The sequence below is a fragment of the Neocloeon triangulifer genome, unplaced genomic scaffold (genome assembly GCF_031216515.1).
Source record: "Neocloeon triangulifer isolate White Clay Creek 2 clone unplaced genomic scaffold, ASM3121651v1 ptg000014l, whole genome shotgun sequence".
Lineage (NCBI taxonomy): Eukaryota > Metazoa > Arthropoda > Insecta > Ephemeroptera > Baetidae > Neocloeon > Neocloeon triangulifer.
In genome coordinates, this window is record NW_026775556.1 from 22,512,963 (window position 1) to 22,528,286 (window position 15,324).

The 15,324-nt window shown below is 36.4% G+C and overlaps 2 protein-coding genes across 28 annotated transcripts in view; one reads left to right on the plus strand and one right to left on the minus strand.

Annotated features, from left to right (window-relative positions):
* LOC132201719 (uncharacterized) overlaps window positions 1-15,324 on the minus strand; it is a 45,325-nt gene that overhangs the window by 6,652 nt on the left and 23,349 nt on the right. For 4 of the 5 annotated variants that reach the window (XR_009442299.1, XR_009442298.1, XR_009442300.1 and 1 more), the window contains exons 3-5: window positions 4,202-4,399; window positions 2,610-2,663; window positions 2,377-2,462 (exon numbers count right to left, since the gene is read on the minus strand). Coding sequence is in view for 1 of the 5 variants with exons in the window: in XM_059628139.1 (XP_059484122.1) it covers window positions 2,377-2,462; window positions 2,610-2,663; window positions 4,202-4,385 (324 nt within the window). In the remaining 4 variants the exon portion in view is untranslated. Of the gene's footprint in view, window positions 1-2,376; window positions 2,463-2,609; window positions 2,664-4,201; window positions 4,400-10,587; window positions 10,719-15,324 lie in introns of those variants that run through there. The other variant, XR_009442301.1, reaches the window with a different exon arrangement.
* The window catches only part of LOC132201717 (myosin heavy chain, muscle), a 30,621-nt gene continuing 27,427 nt past the window's right edge, over window positions 12,131-15,324 (plus strand). For 15 of the 23 annotated variants that reach the window (XM_059628127.1, XM_059628126.1, XM_059628128.1 and 12 more), the window contains exons 1-2: window positions 12,131-12,287; window positions 14,098-14,394. In XM_059628127.1, the coding sequence (XP_059484110.1) occupies window positions 14,188-14,394 (207 nt within the window). In that variant the 5' untranslated portion in view covers window positions 12,131-12,287; window positions 14,098-14,187. Of the gene's footprint in view, window positions 12,288-14,097; window positions 14,395-15,085; window positions 15,230-15,324 lie in introns of all 23 variants that reach the window. The other 8 variants (XM_059628114.1, XM_059628137.1, XM_059628132.1 and 5 more) reach the window with 1 other exon arrangement.

Here is a 15,324-nt window from a genome sequence, read left to right on the forward strand (position 1 = left end):
CCGTTTTAGTGGCAAATGCTGGTCACAAAAATACTGTCATTGGTATAGATTATTGTAAAATGTAGTAAAAATTAAAAACTTACGTAACAAAATCGAGGGATGTATTCCCTCGGGAAACAAATAAACTGCTTAAAATTTCGTGAAATGTGATCGGAAGTAGGAAAATTTTCATTTCTTAAAAAGGCGTCGATTGAGCAATTCGAACTCTAAATTTGTGTGGCGCGGTCAAACCGTCTGACTGCGAGTTAAAAGTGAAATTGGCGAGTTTGACACAATGGACGGCCGACCGAGAGAAGCCAGTGTTCGATTTGCGTAACAGCTGAGCTAAATATTTGCGGTGTGATTCAGTGGCCAGAGCGGAGACCTAGGATGAGATCTTCATCAAATTCGGCCGTGGCGATGATGATTCTGATAATTGAATGTGATTTTACGACCGTGGCTCTAAAAATAGTGGACGCGAGAAAAAGATATTTTTGAGGCGCTTCAGTTTCTTTCACGCGCGCACAGTCTCTCTTTATAACTGCCGCGCTCGCGTGCAATTAATGATTTGCCAAGTCATAACTTACCGCGTGACGCAATTTCAACAACACCGTCCAAAAGAAAAAGCTTAAAAACTTACTGAAAGTAGGCAGACAAATTTGGCAATTTGGTATTTCAGCCTGATCTTTGATTGCGTACCTTGAGATTTAGCAGGCATGTTTGCTACTGACGATGCCATAGATAATTATAAAAAAAAATGAATTGAAATTTGAAGTAATTTTTTATTAATAGTGCGATTACGAAAGGACCCTGGAGCTCTATGTTATATAATAACATTTTTATAAATGTATCTATATATTTTACTTTCACTTTCACTATGGTTAATGTCTTAAATCAAAAATATTTAAAGATAAATAAATTATGTTAATTTGTATTTTAGCAACAATTATCTTTTTTTAATATTTTATTTAATCAATTTCGGTTTGAACAAATTAGGTGCCTATGAAAGTGATTCTTTTATGATGAATTAAGTAAAATAAAAAATTTGTGATTATTCTATTTTTACAAAATAAAATTTAGAGTTTTAGGCTGTTTTTTTTTTGCGAAAATTTTTGAAAGCATTTTTGGAGATTTTTATGAAATTTGCTTATCATAGCCGAAATTTTTGAAATCAAAATCAAGGATGAAAGTCTCTATATGGGTTAATTTAACTCAAATAGTTAAAAATAGGAGACTCTTCATCAAATACGAGATTTTACAGATTCTACTTAATTTCTTACTTAGAGAGGCTTTCAAATTACGATTTAATACTTTTTCAATAGATAGATTAAAAAGTAGTTTACCTTATATTTTCCCCATCCCTTATCTGATTAACAAACTTGTTCAGTTATTTAAAACCCTCATTATAAGCCAATTCATCTATATTTTAAGTTCTAAATGTTTAAGTTGTTTTGAAATTTAATTTAAAAAAAAGCAATAAAAAGATAAATTTAATATAGAAAATTAATTTTTCATTGCAAGTCTAATTTCAAAAATATGTTTTTTAGCAACTAGCAGATTTTCAACACAGTTTAAAAGAGTGCTTTTTTGAAAAGTTCATGTGTGAGAAGTTTTAAATATCAAAAAGTGTGTATGTTTTTGCGTTGGTCAAAAATGCAGCACGAGGACCACAATGCTCAAGAGCAAAGATTTCTTTCTCTCTCCGGGGCTCGCGACTTTAGCGTGTGTGTGCAGGGCTATTTTAGTGGCCGCCGCGACCGCCTTCCTTTTTGTTTCCACTCCACTTTTCGTAAGAAACAATAGCGACCGCCTGAGACACAAAATCCGACTCGCCGCTCCAACTCGTTCCCACCTTTTTCTAATTAGGTGGGTGGCTGTAAATCTTTCGTTACATAACAACAATTGAAAATAAAAATAGTGATCTTCTTAAAATTTACCAATAAAAAGGAGATTTTATAAAAAAAAGTGTAACCGAAGAATATGTATTTGAATGAATTAATTCTTGGAAATTTTAATTATATTATAAAACATTAATATCCACATTTATAATTTAATTATCCAAGTAGATAGTCAGAATCTCTAAAAATTGCTCGTATTATCATTTTTCTATTTAAATTAATATTTTAATTTGTTTTTATTATCCGTATTATTCACTTTCTAAAACGGAAATTAAATTATCCTTTGTTTAGTGAGACTTTCCGCACCTTTTTTTCTTGCAAATGATACCCACAGGCTTTTTTTCTCTAAAATATCGAATCTTATCTTCCGATAAATAAATATCTTTAAAAAAAATCCGGCGCCAGCAAACATAATCTACTCATAAGCAAGTGCCCTTGTCGATTTTCTTGGGTAATCTTTTCTGTTTGTCGAGCGACGAGATTTAAAACTATAACTCACCATGATTTTGAGGCACTTGGTGAGCAGCTCGGCGCACACGTCTCTCGAGTCCAGCGGACGCAGTTTGCTCAACACCACTTCTATCGCTGTGAAAAACATTAATTATTGCATCAACAATAGTCAGAGAAAATTTAGCACCACTTGCAATCCCTGCAATCTCTATATCAAAAACTACTAATTTTCTATAAACATACAAAAACTGAAATAAAATTATAAAAAAAGTATATATTTACCTGTAGCAGCAACTGGAATCAAACTGGCAGGGAACGTCAGCGACTTTGCCGAACCTGCAAAAAATAATTAACTGCTATGGGGGTGGAAGTTTGAAGCAGCCAAACTATAGCTGCGGTGGTGTTATTCAAAGTCAGTTATTTGTCCTAAAACTGATTTCTTAAAGCAAAAGTCCTAACAAAGTATCCCAAATGTTTTTTTTTATTTCTCTAAACCGTTTTCATTATAAAAATACTAAAACCGACAAAATTATGGCCGAAAAGTGGTGAAATTAGTCAATTAATTTGTCCTCCAGTCTACCAAAACGCTGGGAAAGTGGTAGAGATTGTTACGGAATCTTTTAAATTACTTTCATCAGAGTACAAATTACTCTTTGTTATCTTATGCCAAAACCTTTTCACACGCAAATGATTCAGTAGACTAAGAGGAGTAATCTCTAAAAATACAGCAAATGAAATAAAACTTTATAATTTTGCTTTTTTCTGCGTGAAACTTTCAATCAAGTCAATAATCTAATTTAATCGCAAACAGCTTGAAATATTGAACTTGATTTCTAATAGTTATTTTTGGATGACAGGAACAATCAAAGGTAGCGCCTTAAATCCATCGAGTATGCAATTTGCGCAGCCGACACGTCGCGCGTGTTGCTTACCATAAAAATTAAGCTCCGCCGTAAATTTTTCCGCGAGTTTAAAAAAATCTGGCACCGCTGCTGCCCTCGAGAGACATTTTTCATCAGACGAAAATTTTGATATTATTCCCGAGGCCAATTTAAAAATGAGTGAGTCAGCGTAACAAGTGTGAAAATGGGCGAAAAAAATAATATTTGCTCTGGGACGGCGGCGGCGGCCGAGGCGGCTTGCGGTAGGCGTCGGTTCAATCGGCCGCCCAGAATAGCAGACCGACTTACGCGAGACGCCGCCTCTCTCTTTTTCAAACCACCGATCCGTCCCAGCGTTCAAAGAGGAATTTTCCGAAGCGACTGACCGCGCGAGGATACTTTACGTAATTGCCGCGACGAGTGGGGCGCGAAACTGCGACCGGGCAGATGGATTAATTTTGCCGATTTATGTCTCCAGTGCGATTCCACAAAAAACACTTTGGCGCTCTTCGTCGTAATCGTTTGGATCGAAGACAGAATTTCAAGATCGTCCTAAATATATTCAATTTCTGGCTACAAACTTAGAACTTCTTGATTTAAAAGCATAAAAATATTTTATAAGTCTTAAAAAATCTTTCTGTTCCCACATTTTCTTTAATTTTAATAAAAATAATTGAAATATATAAATAAAATTACTTGTACCTGAAATTTCAATTTTTCCAAATTTTTCTTTATTATTGCATAATTATTTCAAAATAAATGAGACAATTGGTGGAGATTAAAAAACTTCTACAATATTCAAATTGTTCATCCTCTTAATTTAAACTTAAGAATTTAAAACCCAAAGAAAACACTCGAATTAGTAACTTTAGACTAATCGCATTTTATTCCACAAAAATGCAATTAGTCAAAAGTTACTAATCTAATTAAAAAATTTCCTTCATCAGTTTGTGATTTATATGTAAAAAATTGCAAGGAATAAAAAAAACTTACCGAGCAGTGCAGAGACGACTTTGGAAGCGCAGTCCACTCGTAATGTGTAAAGCTCCAACTTTTCCAGCAGCGGTTCCAACACAGCCTCAGGGTCGAGTTTCAGGGCATCGATGCTGCACTCGACGCAGAAATTGCGCCCGTATCGCCAGGGTGTGCAGTAATGCCTCTGTCCACAGCTCGCCATTTTCAATTAGAAATCTGAAACACAAAAGTAAAAGGTAAATCAATCATTTGCCAATGGTTTGCAAATAGGAATTTATTAAAAAATTATAGGAAAATACAATTTAAATGTTTTTATGGAAAAATGACGTGCCTCGTGTAAAAATGTTATATTTCAACCAACAAATTGAACTTTTATTTCTAGTTATTTATAGCTAGGCATTTCCAAATTCGAAAAATTTTGGAAGGATTTTAATTTTGTAGCGAGATTATATAATTATGCAGAACTGTTTTTCAAGAAATTTTTCTTTTAAAATATATTAAATTTTTTTCTTCTAAAAATAATTTTTGCTTAGAGTTTTTGATGAGATTTGAATCAGCACTGATTATTCTTGAATAGAAACTGCAGTTTAATAATTTCATTCTAAAGTAAGACAACGACAAAAATAATCTAAAAACGACCCAACTTAAATGGAAGTTTCAAAATAGTCCAGATATAAACAATTTAATGAGAAATTAATTGAAAAATCGTCTCAGACATTTAAAATCAGAATGAATACCAACTTTTTTTCAGAAATAGTTATAGAGAAAAAATAATTTGTTTGAAGAAGTTGACAATCGAGGAGATGATCATGGTTTTAATAAAAAAACAATGTTTATACAACAAGGAACAGCCCGACTTCTTCAATTAATAAATAATAATAATAAAATATGTTGACTTGACAAATTAATTTAATTTTAGTACAATGTTGCAGTGGTCATCGTACAAAACGATCTGCAAGCCAGAAAGGACGTAATTTGATTAATCCGGCGAGATAAAAAGGAGCCGCGCCATGAGCGTTAATGAGGTGTGACACAACAATACGCCCGTCCAATATTCGCCGGCCGCGGCTGCCAAGTCATAAATCAAAAAACGCAGCCGCGAATATTTTAAATGCTGACGCAAAGTGCGTTTGCTCAATTAAGACTGCATCTAGACTTAATGAATTTTGTCCAGCGCGCAGTTGGCCGACGACTTCATACGCGAGAGACAATCTGTTTTGCATAAATATATAAATTTTCTGTGCCTCTCTCGCGGCGGCCGACACACAGAATAATATTATATACCGAAATAGCCGCGTTGGAAGCAGCGACATTCCTCTCGGCGCGCAACACAACATCAAACACGCAGCCTTATGTTGGCCAATCCGCTCCGGACTCCGTTTACTTGTTCCTCGGCTTTTCGGCCCGTTTTTTCTCATCTTCGAGGGAGATTAATCGGCCGCGAGAAATATTGCCGCGGCGACAAACGCCGCATAATTAGCATCGCGCGCTGACTAATTCCTCGTCAAAGCTCTTCCAGGTGTTTGCTTAAGTTAATCTCTATTTATTTTATTGCTTAAGTTGAGTGACCGGGGTGAATTTATTAGATTGAACAAAAACATATTTATTAGTTTCAATTTGCGGCCGGCTATATCAATGAAATATAAAAAGGTCAAAGGAAAAAAGGTTATAAATGTTACTTTATTTTCATTTTATTTTTTTTTAACAAAGAAAAAGGTGGTTCAGGATACCTCTTATTTCCACGCGGTTAAGCCCTGTTAAAATTTTTATTGAAATTTACACTGTTTCGGAATTATTATGTGTTTGTGTGCACCAAATTTAGCGTCCTGGAACCAGTTTTAGTTCCATGGAACCAATTCTAGTTCCATGGAACCAGTTCTAGTTCCATGGAACCAGTTCTAGTTCCAAGGAACCAGTTCTAGTTCCAAGGAACCAGTTCTAGTTCCAAGGAACCAGTTCTAGTTCCATGGAACCAGTTCTAGTTCCATGGAACCAGTTCTAGTTCCATGGAACCAGTTCTAGTTCCAAGGAACCAGTTCTAGTTCCATGGAACCAGTTCTAGTTCCATGGAACCAGTTCTAGTTCCATGGAACCAGTTCTAGTTCGAAGGAACCAGTTCTAGTTCCAAGGAACCAGTTCTAGTTCCAAGGAACCAGTTCTAGTTCCATGGAACCAGTTCTAGTTCCATGGAACCAGTTCTAGTTCCATGGAACCAGTTCTAGTTCCAAGGAACCAGTTCTAGTTCCAAGGAACCAGTTCTAGTTCCAAGGAACCAGTTCTAGTTCCATGGAACCAGTTCTAGTTCCATGGAACCAGTTCTAGTTCCATGGAACCAGTTCTAGTTCCAAGGAACCAGTTCTAGTTCCATGGAACCAGTTCTAGTTCCATGGAACCAGTTCTAGTTCCATGGAACCAGTTCTAGTTCGAAGGAACCAGTTCTAGTTCCAAGGAACCAGTTCTAGTTCCAAGGAACCAGTTCTAGTTCCAAGGAACCAGTTCTAGTTCCATGGAACCAGTTCTAGTTCCATGGAACCAGTTCTAGTTCCATGGAACCAGTTCTAGTTCCATGGAACTAGTTTCTTCTGTTACAATTCTTGATCTTGTTTCAACAACGCACATTTAATCTGAAGTGAAATTTTAAATATAATTTGAACTTGACCAGCAGGAGAGTATAATTATAAGGAGAATAATTTATTTTGGGCTTGCGCTGTAAAAATTGTCCATAAAAATTATAATTGGCTGGCTTATTTTGAGCTGCTCGCGCAAAAAATAAGCGCTTGAGCAGAAAAGTAGAGCTGCGCGGGGCTAAATAAGTGACTCACTGCGGCAATGCGAAGCGATTTTCGCCCAAATTAGCCCTGTTTTGATGAGCAAACACCTTTTGCGCAGCAGTTTCAGCTGGACCAAGAGATGCGATGATGATGCAGGAGGACATTCATAATAATTCTGCTCCGTTTGCTGCTCGAGCTTGCACCGTCCGTTCCACCGCATTTGCCACGATTATTAATGGAATCTAAATTCTCAAGTCGGCAGTCGTTTAGTGCGGTAAAAATCGTGTTGGAATTGCCGCGGCTGCCGCGAGCAACAAATCGCCACATTTACTCGCTAATGAACTGGGAATATCCCAAGGTAAACGTTGAAACTTCACAAGACTTTGGTCCAGTGCGATTAATGATATTCAACACATTTTTTATTGTTTAATATATAAAAATTGGCTCTCAAGAAATAGCATTTAAATAATAAACCAGCTTGATTTTTTTGAGAAAACTAAAAAAAAAATTTATTAATAAAAAAAATCAATAATAAAAACAACAACTTTATAAGTGCAAAATTCTCATTCATGAACAATAGAAAATAATTAAGAATCAGAGATGAAATTTTTACGTATACAAATTTCTATTTTTTTTTATTACAATTATTTTTCAATCAGGACTGTACCCGTATTTTTCACGCCATAACTTTTTGTGTTTCTTTTAGAGAATGAAGGAAACACACAAATTTCTAAAACGATTTACTTGGCATTATTTGGTATATAAATTGAGGCTCTTCTTAATATTGAAACTATTTACTTTTTAATATTTAGAAAACTCGATATTTTTGTAGAAATATTTGTTTATTTACAAGTTAATAACAATTATTGACAATTAAAACAAGTAACATTTCTCTCATTTCGTCATGATATGTGAAAAGTTCTGGCAACGAAAGCCAAATCTATTAAAGTTTGTTTTTTTAAGTATAAAATAAACAACACATGGTTACTATTGAAAAACATTAGCTCACATTTCTCCAGGCTGAGATTCTTTTTTCAACAAATTTTGAATTCCATTAGAAAAAGCAAACACGGACATAAGGAAATTTTCGAAATTTTTATTTCTGAGGCAAATTATTTTTTCTAATGCAATTTTTGTAATTTTCAAGGCTATTTTATTCAATTTTTTATTCTAAAAATCTTGTTTTTGTGAAATTAACTTTTTGTTTTTGAAAGTATAAATGATAAATGCCACGGAAAATTGTATATATCAAAATAAATATCACTTGAAACTAATAAAAACATTTATTTTGGACATAAAAGGTAATTTCTTTCACTTTAATTGATTGATTGATTTATTTTAAAACCGATTGTTCTTCTAGAATGTTAATTTGGGATGGGATTGATTTCAACTTTTAATTTTCCTGGATACCTTTCAAGACAAAGACGAAAATAGATAAAGACAGTTGAGAATTCACGCACTGCAAAAGAAGCTGCGAGGTCATAAACGGTGCTTTACGCCCTCCTTCCGAGAACGAAGTGAGCGCACACTATAGAGATTCCTTTTCACATTATTATTCGCCGCCACACGCCAGGAGAAAGAAACGACTGGATTCTTTTTTATAACGCGCCGCCTAATAGTTATGGTGCGGGCCAAAACACTAATTAGCCTCGACAAAGGAGCAGCGCAAGAGAAAGAGAGAAAGAAAGAAAGGGAAAAAAGAACGCTTCTTAAATGAGCGGCTAGAAAAATTGGCCCTCATTTTCGACTTGAATCTCGGCGTGTCCAGAACACCTGCCCGTGCCAAATTAATCAAAAATTAAAAAATTAATTTCATAAAAATAAATATATAAATTTTATTCCAAAACAAAAGTGAAAATTATTAAATAAATTAACCGTTTTAACTGGTTTCTTTTTGTTTTCATATTTAATTGAGACGTGAGTTTCGGGTTGGGCAAAACGAGCGTGCCAAATGGTTTTTCAAAATAGCTAATTGACAGCTCGTGGGGGTGATTCGCCGTCCGAGAGTGCTCCATTTATCCGAAGCGTTTCTTTCTCTGTCTCTGTTCGTGCGCGAGAGTAAAAGAGAATGATTTTAGAAGTCAGTCAGCCCGAGTCACGTGACTTAACTAGGGCAGTGCAAACAAAAAATAGAACGCCCGCCGCCGCCGCCGCGACTCTTTGCCCCGAACACGCGTGATTCACCTCGAAGGCGCTTCTTTGTCCAGTCTGCGCCGCCAGAGAGAACTGGAAGGCGCCACATCTCGGCTCATTTCGCAAAACCATTCTCTGGTTTCTCGGTCGCTTTAAGGCATTTTTATTTGGGGGTCATTCATTGCATCAGATCAGTTACGTAATAATGATATTGGATTTCAGTTTAAATTTAAACCGAATTGATGAATAGACAAAATTATTTTATTCAGCAAAAACGGTTTTTGTATTTTTTTAATGAATCAGATTATTTATTTGTTTTATTGATATCATTGAAAAATATTCTGGGTTGAATTTTAATTACTTTCTTTCTTTAATTGCTTATTATATAATGAATTGTTATATAATGCATTATTACATAATAATGATATTTTATTTTTGAGGAAGTCAGGGAGGAGAAAATTCTAATAATGCACTAATGTATCAAATTTTCCTCCAGGACCAAAGGTTACAATAAAACAAATAAATCTTTTTAAGAACAAAAACCAAGTCAACCAAGGCTCACTGCGGCGGATGGAGTTTTATCAAAATCCTTGCTAGCGGAGGTGCCGTTTTGTCTGAACAATTCATTTACTTATCAATTAAATTGTTTTCAACAATTAAATGTAAAAAAATTTGATTAATAATTTTGAAAAAATTAACAATAATAAAATTAGTGATTGATTGATTTTTCTATTGCTACTTTGTAAGTAATTTTATATAGAATTTGTTATGTAAATAATAAATTAAATTAAATAAGCATAAATATTGTTGTTTATTCTACTCAAGTCATACATGAAAAAAATTCATTTGGAAAAAAAGAGCAGAAAGGGTATCACAACTAGCAGAGGTCTGCTAAAACGCCCGACATAAAAAAGAAATCGGCCACCGCGTGAACCCTCATAAATTGATGAATAATAATCTTTATAATGTTTGAAAAATATATTTAATCTTGGTTAAAATTAATCAAAGATATCAATTTTAATTTCGATAAACGAATGATTATTAACTAAAATCTATCCTAAATGTCAAATTAACCAAATTACTTTGAAACAGTCAAAATTTGTTATTTTTTTTTATGAAAATAGTTGTATAGAGTAATTTTTAGTAATTCCAAAGGAAATGGTTAGTTTAAATTTAATTTAAACCTAGTCTCTGCGATAAAAATAAAATCTTAAATCTCAAATGTTTTATAAAGATACTTCAGTTACAAATTACACTGATTTCAATAAACTAAAGAATATGGAAACAAATTTTAACAATTAATTTCCAGAATTTTTACAGATGATATAATTAAAATTTTCAAATCATGGAACATTATGGAACTTTTTTTGCACGCTATCAATCTTAATTTCTCATTATCAAATCACAAAAATAATTAAATGAGAGAATTGCAAAATCAGCTGAGGAAATTTAAAGAAATCCTTTAGAATTTTGAAATCTAACTAATATTGTTTTAAAAACCTGAAAAATTTAACGTTCCAAGATATTGAATTTGATGAAAGTTGGAATCTTCTGGCCAATTTAAATTCCCGAAAGATCCCGAGCGGAGCAGAAGAAGTGCAGCAGCAGGGGCCGGTGCACTTCTCGATGCTGTTCGGTCAACAATGTCGCGCTCGCTGCGAGATCTATTTTGGCCGCGTGACCCCTAAGCGAGTCGCTCCATGTGCAGCGCACACCGGCATCAAATGCCAGCGCGGTGAACAGGCGGCTCGTTGTGTGTGCAAATCACGCGATTTAATTTTGCGACCGCGAATTATGAAAATAAATTATGCGATCGGATCGCTCAGAAAATGGGCTGAGAATAGCTCGGTGTGAGATTAAAACGACCGACGAGAGAGAAAGAACAAAAAAAAAAGGAGGAAGCGTGTTTTTCGCAATGAACGGTACAATCGACGTTAATCAAGCGGCCTTTAAAAAACACGATCGTGCGGATTTTTATAGTTGTTTACTTGCGCAATTAGCCTCTGCTGCTGATGCAAGAACACGCTTTTGGTTGCTGCAAAAATTAGAAACATTTGCAGCCCTGAAGAGTTAAATCCTCTTTAAAGATTTGAAAATTGTCTGCAATCAAAACCGGAAGCAAAATTAAGATAAATCCAGTAGCATCCGTTTGCAAATCCATTGAGCCGCTGAGAAGAAAAGGCGATGGACCGTTTTTGCTTCTTGATTTTGGTCACCGATTTTGAAAAGTGAAAAATTTGAGTTAGAGAAAAAAAGAAAAAGAAAAATTGAAGGTGAGCCGACATTATGAAAAAAGCAGAGACCATAACAAATAATTTATGAAAGCAGAATAATTTTTGTCAAATTATTTTATTCTAAAAATTTATTGCTATTTTCATTGGAATTTTCAGACAAACCAAACATCTTGCGATCTTGCCCGTAAGTTTGTTCCCACTTAAGAAAAAACTATATCAATTTGGGATACGAAATAAAATTTTTCTTCTAATTTCGTGGCAAAAATAAAAGACAAGGATTTTCGTCAAGAAAAACTTTTGCGACATTTTTAAATATACTTTTCTCATTCTAATGTGGAATAAATTTTGGTGAACATTGATTAAATGCAGGCTTCATGATTCACTTAAAAAAAAAATTAGTTAGATTTTCTCAGAAACGATGGAACTTTCTATTTTTTTTTTTTTTATAATTAATCTATCCTCTCTATAAAATGTAGAAAAATCAATAAACCTCAAACTTAGACATGCGAAAAGAAATTTTAGAAAAAACCGAGTGTGTTATAAAATATTTGGTTTGCCAAAATTTCGCGCGAAGGGAGATCCACGTGTCTCGGTTCGGGGGCGTCAAGATCATATAATAATTAAGGGCCGGGCCGAGAGCAGCCAAGATCGAGAAGATCAAGGCTGGACGGACTCTGGAGGTGCAAAAGAGAGAAATTGGGTTTAGCGATCGAGCGGCCGAGGCGCGCGACTGGGAAGAATGCCGTGCGCGCCCCGTCGATCTGCTCGCACCGCGGCGGCCGTTTGACCAACACCGCCCTGCGCCTAAAATGGTAGACCGGTCCTTCAGGTAGGGATGCGAGCCGTGTGGCGATTGGCCGGCGCCGGGCCAACCGCCACGCGCGTTGCTCGGCAGCTATCACGTTGCAGACGTTTTATATTAGGGTGGTGAGCACGGCGCTCTCGTGGACAGAGCAGCTCTTGAACGTGAGTGTGTAGCATCGGTGGCGACTTTGCCCTCGCTAACGTGGTCCCGCCGCCGCCGCAGTGGATGGATTACTAGATACACAGTGTGCTTGCAAAGAAAGAAAGAAAGTGTTCCGTCGCCGTGTTTGAGACATACCGAGTGTGCCTCCAACAGTAAGTATGGCCCTGAGTGACGACACCGACTGCAAGTGGCTCTTCAAAACGAAAATTTTCCTTCAATGTTTACTTTTTTTATAATACGTATCCAGTCCAGAAATCTTAAGGCTTTGGAAAAGGGATTGAATTTAGAAATGAATTTTAAAATTAAATCTAAATGAAACTGAAAACTGAATAGGGCGATTTGAAAGGCTAACTTGACCCAGGCTAACTTACTTTCATGGAGGATTAACTTGGGCCAGTTTAGTCTTTGGAATCTTTTAAATTCTTCAATTGATAAAATTTAACAATGCCTCAATATTTTTGTTTAATTTCCATTGAAAAAATTTAAATCAAGTTGAATTTAGAATTTGAATGAAACTTGTTTCATCTAATCAAGCCGAAATAATCCAAATTAAATTTGAGTCTTTTTGATGTCTTTCAAAATTGGCACTGATGCCAAATGAGACTTCTTCAAAGGGTAGGAATGTTGACTTCAATCACCTGGCGTACTTTGACATTTGAAGAAAAAAAAACTTGGGTGCCATGACAGGATGACGCAAGCGCGTGAGATTTTTCTCTCGGAATTATGAACTCGAAGTTTAACTACTGGAGACCCGAGCCAAAAATATCAGACATGTTTTTTAACGGCGCACATGTCGGTGCGCGCGCCTTAGTTAGTGGGTCAAATTTAAAACGGTCCGCTTCTCCAGTTAGTTCAAAAGATCTGGACAGAAACAGAAGGAATAATAAATAATTATTTAAAAAATTAAACATTTATTCAAAAACAATCAATTTTTTTTTACCAAAATTTTGATTGATTTTTATTTTTTAAATTTAAATTAAGCAAAGCACGTGCAGTTGAAAATGTCAGTGCAAAGGAGAGTGTAAAATAATCTGGTGCAACGTAATCGAGCAAACGAGAGAAAGAATTCGCGCGCGCGGCGAATGCAAATGCGTGCCCGGGATGTGTTACGGCCGCGGTCTATTTTGAGAATCGACTCCTCTTGTTGGACGACCACTCTATAGATAGAAACAAACCCTCGATCTGTCTCCTCGCAAACAAGAGAAGCGAACCGCGCACCTACATAGTGAAACCAGAGAGTGCTCTGCGGGTATAAATACCAAAGCCTGATATTATATTTCAACTGTCAATAGTCAATAATTACGCCAATTAACTTGATTGTTTTCAAAATATTTCAAATCACTTTACAACTTAACTTTTATTTTTTCACTTGTTATTGAAAGTAAAATAAATTGAAACTCCAACTCGGTTTTGACTTGGACAATTTTGAAAGACAGAAGATTTTCGGACTGGAATTATTATAAAGAAAGATAAAAAGAAAGTAAAATGGAATCAAGATGAGAGCCACCGGCGTCACTCACGGCCAACTGCCAAGAATTTCTTCTGGAGAAATTCTCGGCCGTCCGGGTGAATGAATGATTTGGAGAAAAAGTTGAATTTTTTCTCTCGGCTCTGCCTCCGCGTTGGAAATCGCCAATTCTCGATGGGGCGAGGAGGCAGGGTGCGAGAAGAGAGCGATTGGGGATATTCTAAAATTAGGCGGCGCGATCTATTCTGACGATCGGCCGGCCTCTCCTTCCACCACTGCCCGGCCGGCGGCGCCGCGTTGCTCGAGTTTCGCTCGCTCGCTCACTCTGCCTTCTGCTTCAGGAGAGCTCCTTGGCTGTTCTTCTTCCAACTTTGTGTGTCTACTCGAGTTTGGTTGTTGCCGTCACCAACTGAGAAGAAGCAAGAAGAAACATGCCACGTGTCGTGAAACAGGAGGGTGAAGACCCCGATCCAGCACCATACCTGTTTGTCACCCTCGAGCAGAAGCGTATCGACCAGTCCAAACCCTACGATGGCAAGAAGGCCTGCTGGGTCGCCGACGAGAAGGATGGCTATGTCATCGGCGAGATCAAGTCCACCAAGGGCGACACCGTCATTGTTGGCATTCCCGGAGGCGAGGTACGCTTTTGAAACAAAAATTGTAATGTAATTTTTAAAGAAAATCCAGAGTTAGGCATTTCGGCCAACACGTCTGTCCTGCCGGTTGCATACCTTTGAAAGGATGCACGGACATATTATTTCTTTTATTTGTTTATTTATTCTTTTAATTAATTTAATATTTACTCTTTTAATCGGTGCCTCACTCTGGAACTTTTGAAAGTGGAGCAGAAAAGGTCGAAGCAATTAGAGGCCGATTATTTGCGGCCCATTGGATCTAAATCAAACGTTCGTTGCCTCACCCACGCCTTGCGGCGGGTGCCAAATTTTTCTGCCGCGGCCAAAATAGCTTCGCCCTTTGCTCTCTACTTCCTCTTTTGTTCGTTCAGTTTCAAACAATATTCACACCTGCAACCTTCCAACAATCCCTTTAATAAAATTCTATTAACAATTGTTACAAAGAAAACGATTCTGTTATAATTTAAAATTTCTTTTCAAATTCCCTTTAACGAAATTAACCTTCTGAAAAGTAAAATAAACACGGGCTCATCTGAAACCCAACTATCACTGGGCTTGAAATGAAATCTTGAGAGACTGATTTGCATCGGACACCAATTAATCTAAAATCAACTATCTGGAATCTAAAAGTTTTGAAAAAAAAAAAATTGGTGGCCGATCGCCGTGTGACCTTTTCCTGCTGCCCTCAATCTAGGAGAAAAACATCAAGAAGGACCAAATTTACCAAGTGAACCCGCCCAAGTTCGAGAAGGTCGAGGACATGGCCGACCTGACCTACCTCAACGAGGCAGCCGTGCTGCACAACCTGAAGCAGCGATACTATCACAAATTGATCTACGTAAGTGCCGATGGACAAGCACTGGCCACTGACATACACACGATTTCGCTATTACTCGATGTTTGCGCACAAACAACACTAATAATAATCAAAAA